Raw genomic sequence first — 22500 nt, 5'->3', positions numbered from 1 at the left:
TACAGTAGTAGATGGAACAGGGCGAACTAGACAAGTCCTAGGAAAGAGAGATGTGAACGTTGTGTACAATCCTGGGAGCCTCCGGTGTTCCTGCGTACGCTAAAGAACTCCTACGCTGTCAGCAAGGACCCACCACTTTATAATCACATGGACCCTGGCAATTGAGAGGACCTGAGAATTGGGTACTTGCACTGTTTTGTAAGTAATTCTTTCATAGACCAGTAGCGGCTGAGATGGCAGATATTTACTTTTGGCAGAAATGGCAGAATGGTTTCGGGTAGGGGAAACATTTGCATTGCAGTCGTAATGTCGGTTTGAGACCATTGATTTCTTGTGGGTGAAAAGTTGTTTAGAAAAACCTCAGCAAATGAGAAAGATGTCAATTCACTGTTTTTATGTGTGTGTGTGAATTAGTCCTTTGCCATGGCAGAGTTTTAGATAGAGTTCTGTGTTTTGATAGATATTTCTTGACTCATTTGATTATTCGTCATAGCCTGTGATTTGACCTCCAGGCTGTTGTGGTAAATAAAGCGCTAGGCCGTCTCTCCACTCCATTCATTGATTGGTTTTGCCATTTGCCTCCATTTATTTATTGAATTTGTTTAGTGGCACAGTGCCATACTCCAGCGTTAAAGCTAGCATGTCCTCACCACACTATTGATTATAATACACATAGAGAGAGAGAGAGAGAGAGAGGGAACGAGAGAGTGTGGGAAAGAGGGCGGGAGTCTGGAAAGTAACCGAACGTAGAAGGACAGCGGTAGTGGTAGTTGGAAAGAGAAAGCAGTAGTGGTAGAGAGACGGAGATAATAGTTCGAATGGAACAGGATAAATGTGGAATGAACTGAAGGACAGCAGAAAATGTGAAATGAAGGAGAGAAGGGGAGAGAGAGGGGGAATTGAAGGGAAGCCTCCCAAATGTGTCTGTGTGTGACAGAAGTTGGAGCAGCCATCTTTGGGCTGGCAGGGGCACATTGAGTGAACCGAGCTACTCCACCCAAACACAGCAGGCTAATGTTATGGACTAACACCAAAACACTCCTCTATAAATCCATATTTGGGGGATAATTGTAGGCTGATATTTCTGACGGTTGCTATTTTGAAACAACAGACCAAATATATTGTACTGTACTGTACTGTATATCCTTGAGAAATAGACGGATGGCAGAAAACGAAAGACTGGTCCGTAATATCAAACCTGCACTTTCTACATTGGCAGTTACATTTCAGCAGTTACACATGTTGCATTCACAGTCAATTAATAAAAACACAAACTTACACACATAAGGAGATTAGCTGTTCACGGACAGATGTGAACAGTGACTGGCGGTGACAATTAAGTTATGTCAAGTTGAATTCATCATATTTACCTAAACATTCACGCTTGGTCCGTTTAACCCAATCTTTGATTAACCCATTGCATTGGAAAAGCCTGTTGGGAGTGTATTGATTTTTGTTTCTGTAATTCAGCCTATAATCAGCTACAATAAATGTAGTCAATAGGTGCCATTCATACTCAGAGTGTGTTTGTGTGTCCTTTTGTCACAGGGTATGTGAGAAACGAAAGCCTGTTGGAAAAACAATCCCTGATACAAAGAGACAACTCTCCCCACTGTCTACAGTGTCCTGTCATTCCTTGTTACCACTGGCATGCTTAGTTTATCTGATGAGTGTTGCGTAATTGTGTGTGTGCGCGTGCGTGCGTGTGTAAGAAAATAGTGCTGCATTCATTTACTGTAGTGTTGCAAATCCAGCCCTCACCATTATGGTGTTGTGGTGAAATGTCCGTCGTTGTCTATAAGCTGCATGCATGGCAGTGTAGATTTGGTTTCTTGTCATGCTCCATAATGACGTCTGCTGAGCTAGAATCTTTCCTTTCTCCTTATTTTCATCTCCTACAGGAGTGTACCAGAGACCACCTTTGACCTTCACGGAGACATCCACAGTGGGGCAGCCCTGCCCACCAGCAAGGTAACACACGCATGCACACTAGGGCATTCACCGAATATTCGAATATCAAAGTCACTATTCGATGTTGTTCACCGAAGTCGAATATTCGACTTATTGTTTTCTCTTTAAAAAAATATATACAGTAGTTTATAAAGCTTGGCTATATAGGAAGTCATAAGAATGAGTTTTCAATGCTCCTGGTAGATTAATTTGTTAATGCTCTATACCAGGGGTTCTCAAACCTTTTTAGGCAGTGACCTCCAAAATAAACATATTTGAACTGGGGAACCCCACCCTGACAAGCACTTGGAATTGTAGGTATTACATTTAATGTGGCTCGGTTCCGCAGTTGTTGCGAGGCGTTGTGAGCATGTAGATCGGCTATTTTCACAATGTTCGCCTCTTGCTTACTTAATATTTGACAGTTTGGCCAGTCCTGTCGAATATTCGACTATTGGAATACTTTGAGGTCGAATAATTCGAATACTAAAAATCACTATTCGTGAATGCCCTAACACGCACACACACACGGTTGGTATTTCTGCTCTCTGTTTGCATTGTGCACAAAAATATGTAATTTAAGGCTTGAAAATGAAGAGTGAATATATGAACTGTTTTTGATATCTCAAATGTATTACTAACTGTAATTTGCGTTGATTAATGTGTTAAATTAAATTGAAACAATATAATGCATAAAGTGAATGGGAAATCGAGTGGCAGATCGAGTGGCAAAGTGAGTGACAGAGTGAGTTTTACATCGTTTAACGTAGTTTAATACAATCAGATAGGACTTTTCTGTTTGGATGTATGGGCTGTCAAGGCCAGAAGGTATTTTTTTGCCACTCAGTAGGCGTTCCCGCATAACTTCCGGGTCTGATGATGATGTCACGTGCATACTCTCTATGCGGTGGAATATAGAGTTATGGTACATAGAATAGAACCATGGGAATAATTTACGAATCCCCACTGAAACCTGACTTTATTTACTCTGTGTGTATGTTTGTGCGTGAAGAGCTCAGGGAAGCTGGAGATGGAACGAGCCAATGGCAGCGAGAGAGGCATGGTCAAACCCATGATCAGAGGAGAGCAGCAGGATGGCAGGTCTGACACACGCACGCACGCACACACAGGCATCAATTCTATATGTGTTTTGAAACTCTGGATTTCACAACCTTGCACAGTACTCAGTATCTTCATGAGTTGTACTGTATATGAAAGTTTGGGGAATTTAACATGTTTTGTTGACATTTTACATGTCTGTTAAACTTCACATTAAACACTCTGGGAAAATATGCTTTGCAATGTTTGTTCCTGTATGGAATATGACCTATGACGTTCAGAAACATCATAGTCTAATCACCATATGAATAAAGACGCACACATGCACACACGCACACCACCCACAAGCAATACACTACTGTGTGTGCCACCCACTTTGTTACCCGAGCATCGGTTAAGCCTTGTGAGCTGAGGGGTAATCAGAGACCGACCACCATTCCATGTGCACAGCCTCCTCATCAATAATGCATGCGCGTACACACACACACACACACACACACACACACACACACACACACACACACACACACACACACACACACACGTGCACACGTGCACAGGAACACTTTCATTCCTTTACTATGCTAATACATTCAACACTGTAGCTCACATAGACTCTGGCCACTAGTTCTTCTTTGACACAGACACACACACACACACAGAATGGTGTACAGGCAGGTGTGGGTTCATCCGTTAGAGCGGCGGGCATCTGCAGACAGCGGGCTGAATGCAGACCTGGTTCACTGGCTGACCAGAAACCACCACCACCCTCCCCTCCAGTCCTCGTCCTCCCAGTCCTCACCACGCACTGTGCTCTCCTCCTGCAGGTCCCAGGAGGGCTCTGGGCCCGAGCTGACGCTGCCTGCCAGCATCGAGTTCAGAGACAACTGTAAGTATGGTCTCTGTTGTTTTACCCCCATCTCCTTCTCCAAGTATTCTGCTTTCTAGTTCAGTGGTTCTCAAACGTTTTCATGTCAAGGACCCCCCCAAATTGACACTTATTAGCCCGCAGACCCCCCATTTGAAAAGATATGACAGGCACCCCCGTAAAGAGAAGCTTTTTATGGCTCTAGCGGAGATTCTGAACCATTTTAATTTCACGGACCAAGCAAGCAAACAAACTCTAAAGAGCGGATAATCGTGGTTAAAAATGTTCTTTCTGGGTGAAAAAAGACAATAGTCTGCCCGGCCATGTGTGTTGAAAATAAGTTTAAAAAACACTGAAAATCCTTGCAATGGCGGATGAATCAATTCATTAATACCAAGTGATTGTGTTAACATTTTGATCATCTTGACATTGCGCTCCTCCTCAGTTTTTCTCTGCTAGGATTATCTCTGAAACCTGTATGTCATCCACACACCACATCAGTATCTTTTATGTGAGTCAATCCATAGCTGGAAACTATTGATCAGACTCCCCCCCAATCCATCCAGGGTTTGATTTTACTGGTTACAGCCCTAATTATCTCCACTCTGCTTTCATCACTGTATATACCACCACTCAGACAGCGCTGACCTCAATTGACCACACTGCTTTACAGACAAACGGCATTAACACCATGTGTGCCTTTTTCAGGGTCAGAGCTAGAATTTAGAGTATGTGTCAAATGTGACTCGTGGATAATTAAATCTATTTATGCTCAGACATAGTCACACATGTGTTTAATACGACTAAACAATTATACTGTCCACATACAGTATATGCACACACAAAAAAGATAGAATGAGAATGAGTGCATGAGACATAGATAGGGTATATATTATTGAGACATGGATAAGGTATATATTGTTACCACATCGGGCATGTGGTATCAATGCACACATATAGCTCCACTGTAAAATCAACACCGGGGAGACTATCAACCCTATTGTAATTGACCCCATCCTCTATGCCACCACTCTATCCCCTCTCCATCAATCGTCTAATGTTGTCTACGCCCCTCCCACTCTCTCTCCTCCTCTCTTCAACTCCTTTCTTTATTTCTTGAAGTCTCTGTCTGGACTGTTTGCACTGCCTTCCAGGCCCTTGTCTGTACACACACCATTGTTTGTGGACTTAAGTGAATTGAGCCTGGGTCACTTGGTGCATATGGAGCGTGTGAGCGTGTGTGTGTATGTGTGTTAGTGTGTTTGTGTGTGTGTGCGCGTGCGCCTGTCATTGTGCACTCGCTGTATATTTTCAGTAGCGTGAGCTCATCTGTTTTGTCAGCCCATGGAAGGTTTTGGTTCTTCGTAGCACGTCCCACAATGCAACGGGAGAGGCCACACACATGCTGCAATGAGTAGCAGGAAGAGAGGCAGAGGACAATGCTATCATGACACACATCTGATTCTCTCTCACACACACGCACGCGCACACACACACACACACACACACACACACACACACACACACACACACACACACACACACACACACACACACACACACACACACAGGGTTATTCCGGCTAGGTTATGAATGGGATATGGTTCAACCCTCATGTCATGAGAGCATGTGTCAGTGAGGGCAAGCAAACCAAATTAGTGTCTGTATATAATGCAAATAGGACTAACCTTTCCATGTACATACAGCTGTCTTCACTTCATTGTGGCCACCGATGCATTACTTGGACGCATCAATGGTGGCAGTACTGTATGTATGACCGCTTGTAAAGAGGACGGACAACCACCGGGTGGTGTCTGATTACCTCTGCTGAAGAGATCCAGATTAAGCCATAAAAGCCAAGGGTCACAAAGCCACTGTACTGTATTTAACATTTTTAGCAAGGAATATCGGTTGGGAGAATGTTCATATACTGTAGATCAACAGTTTGTGAAGTCGTTTGTAATTAATATTACATTGAATTCATGTATAAACTTGTTAAACAGTAAACTGTTAGAACTGGTAGATTTGTGTCGATTTGCACATTTGATTTGTACTATAGATACAAAGTACGGTATGATTTAAATAAGTACACGTTTAAAGTTTGGCGTAGAGGACACTGCGCCTGCTTTAGTTTGCAGTTTAGAAGTCCAGGTTAGATTTAATATTATTTACACCATGGCCATAACACTCTTACCAGTTTTTGAGCGGTGGTCACACTGTCTCCATAGCGTGGCCGTGTGTGTATCCGTGTGTGTCTGTCTGTCTGTCTGTCTGTCTGTAGCCTGAAGTACCTTTTTTGACCACACATGTTAAGGGAGGGGCGCTGTTGTTCAGGCCACTGAGGCCAGGCACATTCACACTCACACTCACATTCACGCCCTCTCTCTCACACACACACACACACACACACACACACACACACACACACACACACACACACACACACACACACACTCCACCGCTCAGTTCACACGAGTGTGATTTTTATCATTACTATACATATCTCTGATCTAAAGAGACTTCCAGTGAGTGAACAGGTCCATTGTCTTTGCTCTAGAACACTTTGAAAAGACGAGAATTGTTGTTGGGAAATTTAACCTGTAATTTTTCATGACTGTTGGGCGAATGGGCGTTGTTGCAAGCAAAAACATGACATGATGCGTATTGGTATTCCTTGACTTAAAGTTGTGGCGTCCTGTGTGTCTGCAGCCGAGGATGCCTTCCTGTCAGCCATCATCAACTACACCAACAGCTCCACTGTGCACTTCAAGCTGTCCCCCACCTATGTCCTGTACATGGCCTGCCGCTATGTCCTGTCCCCCCACTACCGGCCAGACATGTCCCCCTCGGAGAGAACACACAAGGTCATAGCCATCGTCAACAAGATGGTGAGCATGATGGAAGGCGTCATTCAGGTCAGTACAAACAATTCGAGGTTGCAACATTGTTGTTGAAGTTGTACGAGGGTGTGCAGTTGTGTCTATTCGCGCATGTGCTCAATTATGCTGACGACGACTCTCTTTACCAAATCATCGCCCGTGTATTACGCTGTCTTGCCTTTTCCTTCTTGTAGTGATTCTGTGCTGTTTACGTGTCGTGTGATGTCTGTCCGTCTGTCTGTCTCCCTATCTATTAGCCGAAGGAGAAAGTTGTTTCTTCATAAATCTTCTTTTGGAGATGTTGACATGTCCTTTTCAGATCATCTGAAGGAAAATGTAAACCAATATCAAAGTTGCTCCTTGGATGATTTTCTCCTGGCACTAGTACCATTTGTCCACTTTTCTGTCCCGTCTGTCTGTCCATCCCTCTGTCTGTCCATCCCTCTGTCTTTGTGTGCCTGCCTGCTTTAGGCTGTGCCTACGTCCATGTGTCTCCTGTCTGTTTGTCTGTATTTTCAGTATTTTTTAACTATTTTAAGTGAGGGTTGGCCTCTTCTCAGACGACGGCAATCACACGTGTTTGCGCACGTACACATCTGCAGACACTTAGCGGCGTGCACATGCCCAATCTTTCTGTTGATCCAAAGGTCTTCCATTCTGTCAAGGCCCAATGAAATGCAAATGCCATTTCTCCATAGCCATTCACTTTTATTAGCTCAGCTGGCAGCTAGCTCTCCTTCATTGCCATTGGCACACAGAGCAGGCATGCAGTGGCGTTATGAAAGACAACATGCATACTTGTGGAGACACACACACTCCAGCTATTTAGAACTTGTGGATTTTGATTTTGCAAGTTTTTCAGAGGTTGATGTTATGGGTCTTTGGAGGATGTGGGAACTTCTACACTCCCCCTCCCCACTACGTTTCTGGACATCCCATTGTTTTCATTCCCACTGATTCGGGATTCCCCAGGGTTCCATACTTGGCCCTCTCCTTTTTTCCCTTCTTCATCTCTTTGCAGAAAATAGCCGATCTACTAGAAGTTGCAACGTGATGCGTTGTGAGTTTATAGATCTGCAATGTTTGTTTTGTTTGCTATGTTTCAGATTTTCACTGAATGTGAATTGTGATATGCCCAGAATATGGATGTTAGAGTTCATGTGGTTAATAGCATTGATATAAATCAGTGGTCCTCAACCTTTTCAGTCCGTGAACCCCCAAAAGAATGATATTTAAACTGGGGACCCCCCCACTCTGACAAGCACTTGGAATGTAGGAGTTGAGGCATTACATTTTAGATTGACTCTGTTCCACAGTTGTTTGTGGGCAGTGTGGTCAGTGTGTTTGGACTAGGCTGCATAACATTTTGCCCCCTCTGTCTTAAATCACATTTACTGTATAATATTTGATGTCAAGTCATTGATTGAACGCTTTTTATTACAAAGTAGTTTTGCCTGAAAGTGCAGTTTCATGTCTCAATATGAACCTGAATTTGTAAATATTTACATACTTTCAGATAGTATTTGGAAATATATTAGAAATATATAGAGAGTATAGTTGTTTATGCGTGTCCCTCTGCCTGCCCTGTATTGCCAACACTTATTTATATAAACTCTCATTCGTCAAATAAAGGAGTGAAAGCTAAAAAATACCCCCCTCCTACAATACATCCCTCAAGTTGTGCATGTTCACACACCTAGTATGTGCACGCGTCAATGTCCTGTGTTCTGTGTGCGTACGTAGAAATTGTGTTCTAGTACAATTGTGTTTTGTGTGTGTGTGTGCTACATAGCTGTGTCCATGCTGTAGCTGTTGACGTGTTTTCTCTCTGTCCTGTGGATGTGTTCTCCTCTACTCTTCCCCCACTCCTCTCCTCTCGTCCTCCTCCTCCTCCTCTCCTCTCCATGCAGGAGATTCCTGAAGGGGACCAGGTAGGATAGCACTCCATGCTACTGCCGCTACAGACTCACCTACCTCTGATAATACCTCTCTCTCTCTCTACCTCTACTGCTACCTGTCTCTCTACCTCTGAGACCACTCGTCTCTCTCTACCTCTACTACCTGTCACCTATCTCTCAAACTACCTGTCTCTCTGATAATACCTGTCTCTGTCTATCACTGATACGTCTGTCACTACTTCTAATACTGTCTCTTTCCAACTAACTCGGATACTGTTTCACACTCTACCTCCCATTTTCATCTTCTACCTTTCTACCTCAGGCATTCTCTCTCTCTCTCTCTCTCTCTCTCTCTCTCTCTCTTTCTTCTTCTTCTTTCTCTCTCTCTCTCTCTCTCTCTCTCTCTCTCTCTCTCTCTCTCTCTCTCTCTCTCTCTCTCTCTCTCTCCTCTCTCTCTCTCTCCCCCCTCTCTCGCGCTTCCATTGGTTGCTGCTGCATTTTCTTCCATCCTAACGGAATCCAAAAAACGCCAAATAATCCATCCTCCCACAGCTGGAAACCTCATCAACTATAATAAAACCAAGCCAAACCAAACTAATTTCATCATTTAGCTTCCTGGACCTGCCTGGTACTAAAAAAGAACCCAAAACAAAACCAAACAAAGAGAAAACCAGTTTAAAAAAAACCTTTTGAATGCTGGCTCCCATTTTGTGTGTTTGTTCTCTTAACTCTGGCTTCCATGTTGTGACATCACTTCCTGCTTCTCCTACCCAACAGTGTGGATGCGAGACAAGCCCCTTACCAGTTGTTATGCTTTGTTTGTTTGTTTTGGATTGATAACCTTTTTTTCTTTGTCCGTCTGTCCATTTATCCGTTTAACGTTAATGCAGATTTTTTTGGATGCTCTCTTTTCTGTGGCTTTTGTGAAAGAAGCGGGTTGTTCTTTTGTTGTTTTGTTTTTGTTAATTAAAAACATTGTTCTGTTTTGGATGCGGGGAAGACGGGAGGCTCTCTCCATTCTGACATGTCGCCACTCCGAAATTGACTTCTTATTGTCGGAGTGGCGACACTCCCATGGGCCTAAGGTTTAGGGTTAGAGATAGGGTTAGTGTCGGAATGGAGACATGTCGGAAAGGAGACATGTCGGAGTGGAGAGATGCACTCGGGGAAGACGTGTGCACGGGGTGGGCCTCATGTAACACCCTCTGTCTCTCTCTCTCTCTCTCTCTGAATGTTTTTTTTTATTAACCAACCAACTCCTTACACACTGAGCTGCCAAGGAAACAAGGCATCTGTCACATTGAGATTTCAATGAGTCATTTTTGGCCCTTGGCATAGTTCTGATACTATACTGTATAGTCAAAACTGTAACTATTTCAGAATGTGGAGTTATTTGGGGGTGTGCAGGAGCCTGCCCTTGACAGAATCAGTGTCTGGTGACATGGTAATGGATGATGTGGCTAGGAGGGGGGGACAAAAGGAGTGGTCTCATAAAAAAAGTTAAAGAAAACATGATAGTTGAATGGAATTAGTATCTGTACATTTTTAGCATCAAGGAACACTTCCTGTTTTTCCTCCTCTCCATGCTGGGGTTTAACAGGAGTGCCTGGGCAGGGAATGAGTCTATCCCTGAAGTAACTACCTCTCCTTCTGGCTGCCAATCAAACAGAAAATCCCTCCCCCATTCTCCCCATTGGCTTCTAACTATCAACTCTCCGTCTGTTGGCTGCCGCCTTGCTAACCACCTTTTCTCCCCACTCCCCCCTCCCCTTGTTGTGTTGGGTTTGGTGTGGCGCTGATTGGCGCATTACAGAAGCAGAAGAACATTGCGGGGGCTCTGGCGTTCTGGATGGCCAACGCCTCCGAGCTCCTCAACTTCATCAAACAGGACAAGGACCTGAGTCGCATCTCTCTGGATGCACAGGACATCCTGGCTCACCTGGTCCAGATGGCCTTCAAGTAAGTGGACCCTAATACCCCCAGCCCTGACTCCCCGTCACTGCTGTCTAAAACAGTAGTTCTCAACCTTTTCAGGCCGTGACCCCCAAAATAATCTAAGAGCACTAAGAGTTGAGGCATTGCATTTTGTATAAGACGGTTCTATTGTGAAAATAGCCAATCTACATGCTCACAACTCCTCACGTTGTGAGCTAATATTTGACAATTTGGCCAATGTTTAATTTGACATTTTAGAGGAATTAAAAAGTCCTTAAATCGTCACTTTAGAAATGTGCAGATACCCTCTATACACTTAAAAATGTGTTTACTGTTGAGTGAGAAAACAATATTTCACATTAAGCCAATTATCTGGGGACCCCCCCCCAAATTAATTTGGGGACCCCCCCAGGGGTCCTGACACACAGGTTGAGAACCACTGGTCTAAAATCCAAAGTCTCCTGAATCTCACAGTTAAACAAAGACTCTCAAGATGTCGCTGCAAAAACTAAAATAAGGATGAACTGTGCACTCATGTGTACTGAAGGGAATACATAACCTGTCTGGGAATCACTTTACTTTACAATAATTGATTCCTGTCTTTATAAAAGTGTATCAGCTTCTCTCAGGTTCCAACTTTAGTGGTCCTGGGAGTCCAAGCCTTCTCACCCCTGGCTCTCAATATTGATAACTACAGAAAGGCCATATGATATTCTGCAAAAGTATGTGCTTGAACATTAAAATTACATAATACCACCTGGATCTCATTTGTCACATTTGTTTATACATTACACGAATAGCACTTCACTTTACCCAAAACCTAAGTGAAATGCACAGGCTACGGGTCCCAAGAGCAGACAATTAAGGTATTTGATGGTTCATGAACTCCTGTAGAAATATTTGAACTAAAAAGTAAAAAAAAAAAGAAAGAAAAGAAAATTAGTGAAACGAGAGCCGTCAGTTCAGTCCGGTCCTGTCAGGTTCTTGTTCCTGTCTCCCAGTGGTCTGTCAGGGGGTAATGGGAACCACATGTAGGCCTATAGGAAATTACACCAATCATGCTAACGAGCTAAGTGGAAAATGATTAAGGAAGGTTTAGCCCTCCACTCTGAACGCACTGCTACTATACTGACAGAATCAGTGTCTGAGTCAGACATTTATATCGCTGAAGAAGGCCCTCTGTTTGAGATGACCACGCGTGTAACATGTTTGTTGTGACATTGTGAGTTCACTCATGGCCAAGCTTGGACTGAAGATGAGTGGAATGGACAGAACAAGATGGGAGAAACATTAGGATCTGCGGTACAACTCTTGAACCATGTGGCATCATGTGTGCTTGTATGTGTGTTTCCCCCCTCAGGTACCTGGTCCACTGTCTGCAAGCTGACCTGAACAATTACATGCCTGCCTTCCTGGATGACCCTGAGGAGCATAACCCACAAAGACCCAAAATTGGTACATGCACACACGCATGCACGCACGCACGCACGCACACACGCAAGCACACCTCATTTGATCTACTTCTCATATCCTTAACAGTGTTTATATTGTTCACGTTCAGTCCAAATGAACTCATCTGCTGCCCCAACCCGAGATTCCCGAGATATTCCTGTTGGTCCAGGCCGCCACGCCCCAGATTCCAGAGATATTGTTACTGTTTTATATCCGGATTGCACTGGATTGAAAAACAATCTCCTCTGGCTCCCAATTTTGCAGGAAGACACCCTTTGATCCAGCGCCGCTTCTGCTGCATTTCCGTTCTAGCTAGTTAGCTTGTAGCTTTGGGACGCTTTGTGCATTGGCCATGTACCACAGGGACACGCCGTGACGACTTTAAAACATAAGAAAAACATAAAAGAGCGTAGCAGGGAACTACCAAATTCGAAGTTTAATGGTGGCAGTAAATTCGTTAACACATATGGTGCCAACCCCGAGTTTCCCGAGTTTGTATTGGTACTACCGCTGTGCCAACCCCGAGTTTCCCGAGTTTGGGCCGTTTTTTTTTTCAAAAACATTTTTGGGACCTCCAGAAATGTATTAGGCATGATCGCGATCGCGAAATTGCATGTTTAACCCCCATACCAACTCATTCTTTCAAACATGGCAGCCATGTTTGTTTACATCTGAAGAAAACATAATGGCTGATAAATCATGAATGCCTGAACGGATTTCCAAGCGGATTTTTTTGTTTGAAAGCTGTGAACAGAATCTACACACGTGGTGCATCATCTAGGCATGGGCGTGCACTTTTTACACAATTGCACAATTACATGGAAGTCTATGGTAACCATGGCAACGCGAGACATTGAAGAGAAAAAATCATTGCAACATAAGTGTTAATAATGCAATATTTGCATGGCTGTCGTAAATCCTTTTGCCGCCAAATTGTTTTCACAATGCATTTGCATGGCGGTGAAATGAACCATCGTCTCTCTCTCTCCGTGCCTCTCCCAGAGGACGTGCTCCACACCCTGACGGGGGCCATGTCGCTGCTCCGCCGGTGTCGTGTCAACGCCGCCCTGACCATCCAGCTGTTCTCCCAGCTCTTCCACTTCATCAACATGTGGCTGTTCAACAAGCTGGTGACGGAGGCCGACTCAGGCCTCTGCTCGCACTACTGGGGCGCCATCCTGCGGCAGCAGCTCAGCCACATCGAGGCCTGGGCCGAGAAGCAAGGCCTGGAGCTGGCCGCCGACTGCCACCTCAGCCGCATAGTGCAGGTAGGCAGGGAAGTAAACCTAGAGAGGCTCTATGCACTTCCTTTACATGTGTTACCAATGATACTAATGAAGGCTCTGTTCCATTTACAGTGGTTCCATTTGTACACTCTCAGAGTTACAGACCCATAAGGGGCCATTTGGAACCCCTGAAGGACACTTTGAGACCCACTGGTGTAGCAGAGTGTTTCCAGTGAGCAACAATATCAGCACCCTGACTCAGTTTGACCACAATGGAACAGAGCCTTAATCAGTATCATCGGTAACACCTGTGAAGGAAGGGGCCCCAATTTATTTCCAATATGGCTGCTGTGCATATAGCCTATTGAGTCTTTAGCGAGGACCTAGTCAATGCCTCACAGAACTGGGATGGGACATAGCGGATTTGACGGATAGTGGTCTTTTGTAGGGATGTAAACGACTCAGTATTTTGCGAGTCTGTGTTTCTGAGGCATCTTACCCACAGTCAATTTATTTATTTTAAATTTCTTATAAAATATTAGATTCTGTACATTCTAATCTAAAGCAACCAGTCTTATCACTCTTCTTCACCACTAAAGCTTGGTCCAAGCTACTTTGTATAGAATGTGAGGTGTAATTAGCTATCTATGATTGATGTATCACAACTACAGACTGAATCACTAGAACTAGAATTTACGGACATAATTCTCATGTTTGTCACCATTCATTCCAAAAGTTCATCATCTTTAATTCATGTTTTGCTAGGCAAAACACCCCAGCAGACTGGGCTATGTCAGTTTTTATCAAATTCCAGTTGTAACTCATCGACTGCCATTTAACCAAACTATTTCCAAACATTTTTTCTTACCTTTTTAAAAGTAGCCACAGCATATTTATCACAAGTAAGATCCAGTCTGACATGTACAAGCTTCGCCATCTAATCTAATATCTTCCAAATATCTTCATTTGAGTGGTTGTTACATTGTAGGTCAGTAGTTCTCGCATTGTTCCAGGTGGCTAGTAGTATTTGTATGACTGATACACTGGTTACATCAAGGCTATGAATGAGAAAGTCAAGAGCTGTATAGTGTTGCTTAGAAATAAGATAATGTGACTTGAGATAAAATATTGAAGAAAAACCTTGAGCTGTAGTCTTGTAACTACTGTGCTGCCCAATGCTGGCACAGGGGGGCTATAGGATCTGTGTTATACCAATGTCAGTGGCTAGATTAAAGACACATAAACTCATAGTAGATGAAGGAAATGTTTTGTTGTCTGAGTTGTAACCATATGACTCCTAGCATCCCTATTTTGGGTATGTCATAATGATGACAGATAATGCAGCTAATCAATTACTGCATACTCTACAACATTGCAAATACTGCTCACAACGTAATGCGTGCAACGTGAGCTTTTAGATCTGCTATTTTCGGGGGAAGATTTGGTGTAGAGGGAAGAAAGAAGGGGACCAAGTATAGACCGCAGGGGGATTCCCAATCAACAAATTATATAAGGTTTATATATATTTTTTAAAATATATTTTCTCTCTCTCTCTCTCCCAGGCCACCACCCTGCTGACCATGGATAAGTATTCCATGCAGGATGTGCAGAACATCCATAACACTTGCTTCAAACTCAACTCGCTGCAGCTCAACGCACTCATGACCAACTACCACTGTGCTCCCGATGAGCCTTACATACCTCCTGTAAGTGCACTCAGTAACACCTTTTTACTTGAACAGCAGAATCACCTCCACAGCCCAATCAACAGTGTTAAAGGCGCATGGAACCGCAAGGCCCATTTTTGTAAAAGAAATTAAAACGGTTTAAAAACATGGCATTGGAAACAATGCAGCTACAACTAACAAATGTGCTGTAAATATTACAACGTGGCTATTTGTGCATGCCACCATTGTACCATGAAGGATATGGCTTAAGTGGTTAATCAGACAAATCGATTTAGTTTATTATAACACATCTATTCCAATAGTTTTATGTATTTTATTTGGATATATAAGAAAAGAATGATTAAAAACAGTTTCTCAATTATTCAATTAACCTACATTAACCTCAAAGTCGATTAGAGGTTCTAAATGAGTGTTTCGCTATGTTTTTGGTTAATTTGTACTGTCCTAACTTGACAGTGGAACACTAAATCTAACAGGCCCATTACTAATTTGATTACCCGTGTTGCTTTCAGTACATCATGGTCTACTATAAGGACAGCCTTATGCAGCCTGTTACGCTTTCATCCTGCTGTAGAACCGGAAAACAAACTGCAAAAAACTGTAAAAATTGACCCTTAAGGGTTTTAACCACTCTTCTCCAGTGGTAAAATGGTTAATCGAATAACCTGTCTGCAAAACATAATCCAATTTTAGTAATTGAGTAATCGGCATCATGTAAAAAAAAAAAAAGAGAGAAAACAAAATCAAATGTGTATAATTTACAACCTCACCAAAATGTGACTGCTTGTCTAAAAGAAAGTTCTATATGTTTTTGACTGCAGGGTTAACATAATCTAAACATAAGTTATTTCAAGACGCCTGTTTGGGATTATATAACTGAGCATAATAGTTTGTACTTTATTACTTGGCCTTGGCTTTTAGTTGTGAAGTCATTTTTAAACGTTTGTTTGTGTGTGTGTGTGTGTGTGTGTGTGTGTGTGTAGGAGCTGATAGACCACGTGGTGGCGGTGGCAGAGAACACGGCAGACGAGTTGGCGAGGAGCGACGGCAGGGAGGTCCAGCTGGAGGAGGACCCCGACCTCCAGCTGCCCTTCCTGCTGCCTGAGGACGGCTACTCCTGCGACGTGGTGCGCAACGTCCCCAACGGCTTCCAGGAGTTCCTGGACCCCCTCATCCAGAGAGGTACACACACACAGTGGGCTTTTAACGTTTCGTTGTTGTCGGGTGGAAACCTTGTATGTCCAAAACCGTTCCTTTTGTATTTATCATTTAAAAAAAAAAATTTAAACAAGTGAAAATAGCAGATCTACAAGCACACAACGCCTCACCGTGTGAGGCGTTGTGTGCTTGTAGAACGGCTATTTTCACTAGTTTTGTGCAATAGTCTTATATGATGAGGCAGGGCTTTCATTTACGAAAATGTTAAACTTGGAGATATGAGTTTTCTGCTGGACAGTGATGATTTGTACCACCAAGAGTGTGAATTGGTACATTCTATGAGTTGAATTTACGCGGAGGATTTTAGTGGGTAGGTCCAATTCTCAAGCCCTCTTAACCTGCTCTATCAGTGTGACATAGACAGGAGCAACACAAGGGTGGTCTTAAATGTTTAGTTCGCTCACCGTAGACTGTTATGTTTGATTAGACTCTCGGTCATGTTGGCTTCCAAGCTCCAACCAAGCCTGCTGCTGCTTACTCATCCAATCACAATGTGTTACTTGACAGTGTTTGGTTGACGTGAGGTCAGTGGAATGCATGTATAGTTCCTTAGAGAGGTCACAGGTAACATAAGCTGCTACTGGCCTTATCACCAATGTTTATTTAGGGAGAGAGAGAGAGAGAGAGGAGGGAAGGAGATGGAGACAAAAGCTGTATCTCCACACTGTTTGCACAGTAGCCTATTCAGCCTTGTGTATATCGAGCATATGCCCTTTTTCTTACCTGTGTAGATGTATGACGTAATGCTTAATAGCATTAACCAGCATGGGTAACCATTTCAGGCACAAGGGCACTTAGCTGTTTTCCAAGGCTGCTGAGATCACCCACTGCCAGACAATGAAAACCAATTTTTGCTTTTATTATATAGGCTGTTATTAGAACAAAACAAGCATGGAATAAGTACATTATTTAATTATGAAACCCAACAAAGCATTATGACAATAATGATAACAGCATACATATATGGCACTGCTATTCTGCAACAACAACAAAATAAAATGATAATAATCCAAGCAGTGGTGAGCAGCCCTTTTGGGGGCAAGCCTGTCAACATTACCCTGTAGATCTTTAAGACATGGTTGCACACCCCTAGCCATATGGCAACCAGGTATTAAACAGTGATTGTGTGCATTTGATCAATTCAATTCAATTTTATTAAAGTGTTAATTCACAACAAGATATCTCAAGACACTTTACGGCTACAGAGCAGAGACCTGCGCAGAGACCTCATGGTAGGAGAGGACCCCACCCTGAAAAAAACAGTACAGACCCAGGCTCCTAGGGTGGGCAGCCATCTGCCTTGACCGTGTCGGGGGGACAGAAAGAGAGAGAGCAAAAGAGAGACAGAGAGAGAGAAATAGGCAAATATAAGTAGTAAGATAGTAATATAATATGGTTTAACAATTATTGTTAAATTCTCTGCAGGTTTCTGTCGCCTGACGCCCCACAACCGCTCCCCTGGTACTTGGACCATTCACTTTGAAGGAGCAGAGTGTGACAGCCACTTCTCCTCCGCTGACACTTCAGAGTTGGTAGGTTACTAAAAACTCACACACACACACACACACACACACACGCACACGTACACGCACACAACAGCCTTATCAACTAAAGGGCCATTTATAGTTATGTATGGTTGACTTTGTGTACGTTTTTGGGTGAGACAGTACGTACGGTAGTTACGTCGACATACATAGTTGCTCTATGCGTTATGTACGTGCCGACCCACTCTCCGCTCCAATTCTGCTCCCGTTGGAGCCGCGCGCCACATGGAGGGGATCTTCTGCACAGCACACACATGTAAAAACCGAAGCATTTTTAGCCAAAATATGTAGAACGACAGAATTTCTTGACCCGGCGGAGCAACCGGATTAAATGACTCTCCCCCTCCGTTGCGGAGCAACCGGATTAAATGACTCTCCCCCTCCGTTTCTTGTGTATTGCTGCGGTCCTTATGTATTACTATGCATGGTACTTTAGGTGGCAGCACAGACATGCAGTACAGGTTCAGAGAAGTGTTGTTCCCTCCACTAATGTGTCTGTTATAGTTTTGGAACTCAGTTTGTCAACTCCCCCCTATAAAACACGTGTTTTTACCTTTTATTTTGGCCACACACACATGGTATTGAAATTGATTGATTGAATACTTTAATAGAAGGAAAGGATGACACAAAAAGCCTGGGGCTTGTTTCCATTCATACATTACTATCGAGGAAAACATAAATAGTTAAAAAGTAAAGAAGGCATGTTTTTGTTAATTTCCCCTCAGCTAGCAACCCAAACACATACTTTGGATGTGTGAATGAAATGATAATTGTACATGGTTTGGTTTGACTTGGTATAATGGGTTTAAATTAAAGTTGCTTTGATGTTTTTGTACCTTGTGGTTGAGTTTGTTTGAGGAACAGTGTGTTGTGGGTGTGTGTACCACGCTCCATGTGACGTCTGCTCTATGATCTATGATCGTGCACGAGTTCCTATTCTGTGTGTGTGTGTGTGGGTGTGTGTGTGTGTGTGCCTCTTCTGAAGTCACTGTAATCACCAGCTTTGACTGCAGGACCACACACTTACTCGAATGCACGTGCACGCACACATACACATTGTCTTACACACAGGCACTCCCACATACAGTACATAACACATACATGCATTCAAACACTCAATCGCACATGCTGTACATACATAATCCCACAAAGATAAATGCTAGCATATACCACCTCTCACGTGCACACACACACACACACACACACACACACACACACACACATACACACACACACACACACACACACACACACACACACACACACACACACACACACACACACACACACACACTGAGAGTTTAATCAACACTGAGAGGGTAGTTAGTGTGCAGAGAGCTTTAAATGATAGGCCTCTGTTCACCATAATATACACACACACACACACACACACACACACACACACACACACACACACACACACACACACACACACACACACACACACACACACACACACACACACACACACACACACACACACACAGCCACTTCCTCCATAATTGGCCTGTTTATCCCAGTTCTACTATTTCATGGCTGCAGTCTCGACACAAGACAGACAAAACACACACACACACACACACACACACACACACACACACACACACACACACACACAGCCATGATTAATAGCGCCTGGAAAGGTGCCAGACGACTAGCACCGGTGACCCCCAGCTCATCTAGTAGCCTCGTAGCTCCACTGTGTTTCACTGTGCTCTGCACAGTGAAATCCTCATTGTCAATTATCCATTTGTAACTCAGAGAGAGTACAAATGGAACCAAATGCGCCTTTACATGTACTGTACGTGTCCATTTACTTCCATTTGTACCCTCTTGGAGTTAGAGTAACACTCAGGATTCTCTTGTGTACAGCATACACCGACCATGCTGGCACACTAACTAGACACTAGCAGCATTGTAGGCTCTCACACAGACTTTAAATGGTACTACTACATTCTGCTCTGAGCTGGCCACAAGTGTCCTTGTACTGTTCGCTGGCTGCTCGGGGTCACAGGTCTGCATTTGGTATGTCTCCAAACAACGAGCGGCAGTGTGCGTTAATGAGCCCGAGTCCCAGAGCAAGGCTAAAGTTCTTGTTTGGACCTAGCCAAAAAAGGCAATGCTCCTTCTTTAGTTCCATCCCCCAAGACTACAGGGTTAAAATAGTAAGGCTATAGGGTGAATGGAAGTGGTATATAGGGCTGCTATAATACAACCCCTTCTCCTAACTGCAACAGCGTCCCATTCATTGAGACACTGGTGGATGCCGGCTTGTGCTGCAAAGTAGCACTTGACTGAAGCTGCAGCCTTGTGCGTTCCGCGATTAACATACTGCACTCTTTTCACGTCAGAAATTGAAGTTGGGTTGAATTGGAAAACAACACAGATGGTCGGGGTCTGTTCACTCTCAGTTCCAATTAATTCTATGAGGCACGTTTCTCTGCCACATTTAAGAAGACACCCATATGACTGATCCCAAAGATGAAAGGTGGGAGCAGTGAGGCACGATGTGCACACAACAGACAAGATTTATGCCATACGATCACATTTAATCAACCTTTGTGAATGATTTAGCTGAATCACATTTACACTTGATATTAAAGTCCCTATACACATTAGCCTCTGAGACAAATGCTATTGCTGCACTCATCACTTCCTCATTCCTTATTTTAGAAATATGACAAACTCTTACACAACATCTTGTTTCATATCTGTCATGGTGAGTCATTTTATAGTAATTTCCCATTTTAATTGGGGGTTATTATGGTAAACCAGAGTTGTCTGGTCTTGGTTAAATGACAATTAAATCTGGTCATCGGAAGTGTGTCAGACAGCCAACAACAGCATTGTTTTCCTGAAGATGGAGTTCTCCATAGTGAGTGACTGAAATTCATACCGCTAAGTCGGTAAGCCTCTTGGTGTGTGGAGCACTGGAAACCAATGAAACCTAGTCTTGCAGTAGCCAGAACATTAAGGTAGAGCTACAGTACATGCTTCTAAATAGTCCCATCATACATCTGATTCATTCATTAATCTGATCAGTGAATCTTTCTTGCAACACTGCGAAGCCGCTTGAGCCACTGAAGCAGTGTACAACCGGGGCTAGATGCTGTGGTGCTTTAATACCTGGCTATCCCTTCCGACTCGCTGTGGCGAGTTTGTCACGGAGGTATGGAGGTTTTAACATTTCTGGTGATAGTATGCGTTTATGGTCAGTCACTCGGAGGGGGATTACTGAGGTATTTGTACCTCCTGGAGGTTGGCTTGTGTTGTGAGACAGAGAGACGGAGCAATGCACACAGACCCTATTTACACAGACACTGTGAGCCGAGATGCAGCCACCTGAAGCTACTTGTTTGTAAATTATGTATAGCTTTTTCTTTAAAACGGCACTCTAACCTAACGCGGACCAGTTTGTGTAGGCAGATGGGCGGGCGCGGCGAATCTCTCCGCGAGTCTCTGGCCAATAGCATGTGTTCTCCTCCCCCCACCCCCCTCTGCTCCTCTGCTCAGCGCAGAGAACGCTGCTGCGTCATGACGTCAACACATTCGGTGCGACGCTCTCTGCACTCTGATTGGTTAGGGAAATTCTACACTTCCTCCAACAGTGATCATAACGCGATCGCCCAGGCTTCTTTTTCTTCCTATCGCCAAAAGAAGCCTGGGTTTCCGAGGCTATTAAAACGGTGACCTCAGCAGTGCTGACGAGCAGCAGAATGAAGCCTTGGGATGAATACGACAACAAAACTACATTAAATAAATCTAAATCACTGTCCAAACACCATGGGGGCACGGTGGCACATTTTGCATGTTCTACCCATGTCTCCTCTAGGGTAGATACCCTCACAAAAACATGCAATAATCTGGTCTCTATAATGCCTCCCCCTGGCTAGCCGGGGCGCCTGATGGAGGGGAAAGGAACTGGTTGGAATAACGTGTTTCTTCCACGCGCTACGTTCAACCGGGGAAGCTCCCCCCTGTCAGGTGATAAGAAGTGGCTTGCTCACTCCTCATGCACTGAAGGAAGCATGAGCTCAGTTCAGGGCTCTCCCCAGGTTGGCAGAGGGAGAGCAGCGCCCAGGATTAGGCAATTGGCACTGGGTGAAAAATGGGTTACAAAGTACGTTGCTGAAATTGATGGCTTGAAACGATGGGTCTGAGGGGCATAGTTCTGCCGATTTAAAATGACTCCAATACGGAACTAAAACTTCCTATGATTGGCCGCTAGTTGCGCTGTTTTCCCCCCCAGCCGATCGCAAAAAGAATTTCCCACCATTGGATCCCATTAATTTTCCCCTTTCGTTTTCTAACCTTAATTAACATTTTCATGAATACTGTATGGTTCCTATCGCTAGTTAAAAAATGCCTTTCAATCACCATCATATTCGTTTTGTCGAAATATGGTCCAATGTATTTTAAAATAAATGATAAAGTTGCGGGGGGGCGTGGCCAACTAAACTGATACCAGCCGGCTGTGTTCTTCTTCGTGTGCTGTATTTCGGGAGGCTCCGACAACATTCTCCCATGTATCCCTGCGTTGCACGTGACCGTTGGCAGCCAATAGCATCTCTGATGCTTTTACAATTCTATGATGGCGACACCCATTCCAAGGGGTAGAAAGGGCCTTTTGCGCTGCATAGAAACCAATGGCTTCGCTTCGTCCATATTTTTCTACAGTCTATGGTCTGACCATGTGAGACCTAATCAAACCTGGCTAACTGGAGATGTAGACAACAAGGCCATGTTAATAGATAGATAGATAGATAGATAGATACCTTTATTA

The 22500-nt window shown here is 43.8% G+C and overlaps 1 protein-coding gene across 4 annotated transcripts in view; it reads left to right on the top strand.

The window, feature by feature from the left end:
* The window catches only part of afdna (afadin, adherens junction formation factor a), a 129393-nt gene that overhangs the window by 67664 nt on the left and 39229 nt on the right, over positions 1-22500 (top strand). For all 4 annotated transcript variants that reach the window (XM_080745267.1, XM_080745269.1, XM_080745268.1 and 1 more), the window contains exons 11-20: positions 1902-1971; positions 2963-3051; positions 3837-3898; positions 6587-6792; positions 10468-10613; positions 11950-12044; positions 13044-13309; positions 14830-14973; positions 15939-16137; positions 17599-17705. In XM_080745267.1, coding sequence (XP_080601393.1) covers positions 1902-1971; positions 2963-3051; positions 3837-3898; positions 6587-6792; positions 10468-10613; positions 11950-12044; positions 13044-13309; positions 14830-14973; positions 15939-16137; positions 17599-17705 — 1384 coding nt within the window. The remainder of the gene's footprint in view (positions 1-1901; positions 1972-2962; positions 3052-3836; positions 3899-6586; positions 6793-10467; positions 10614-11949; positions 12045-13043; positions 13310-14829; positions 14974-15938; positions 16138-17598; positions 17706-22500) is intronic.

Source organism: Nannobrachium achirus (assembly GCF_963921795.1).
Source record: "Nannobrachium achirus genome assembly, chromosome: 16".
Taxonomy (NCBI): domain Eukaryota; kingdom Metazoa; phylum Chordata; class Actinopteri; order Myctophiformes; family Myctophidae; genus Nannobrachium; species Nannobrachium achirus.
This window is presented reverse-complemented; position numbering and strand designations above follow the sequence as displayed.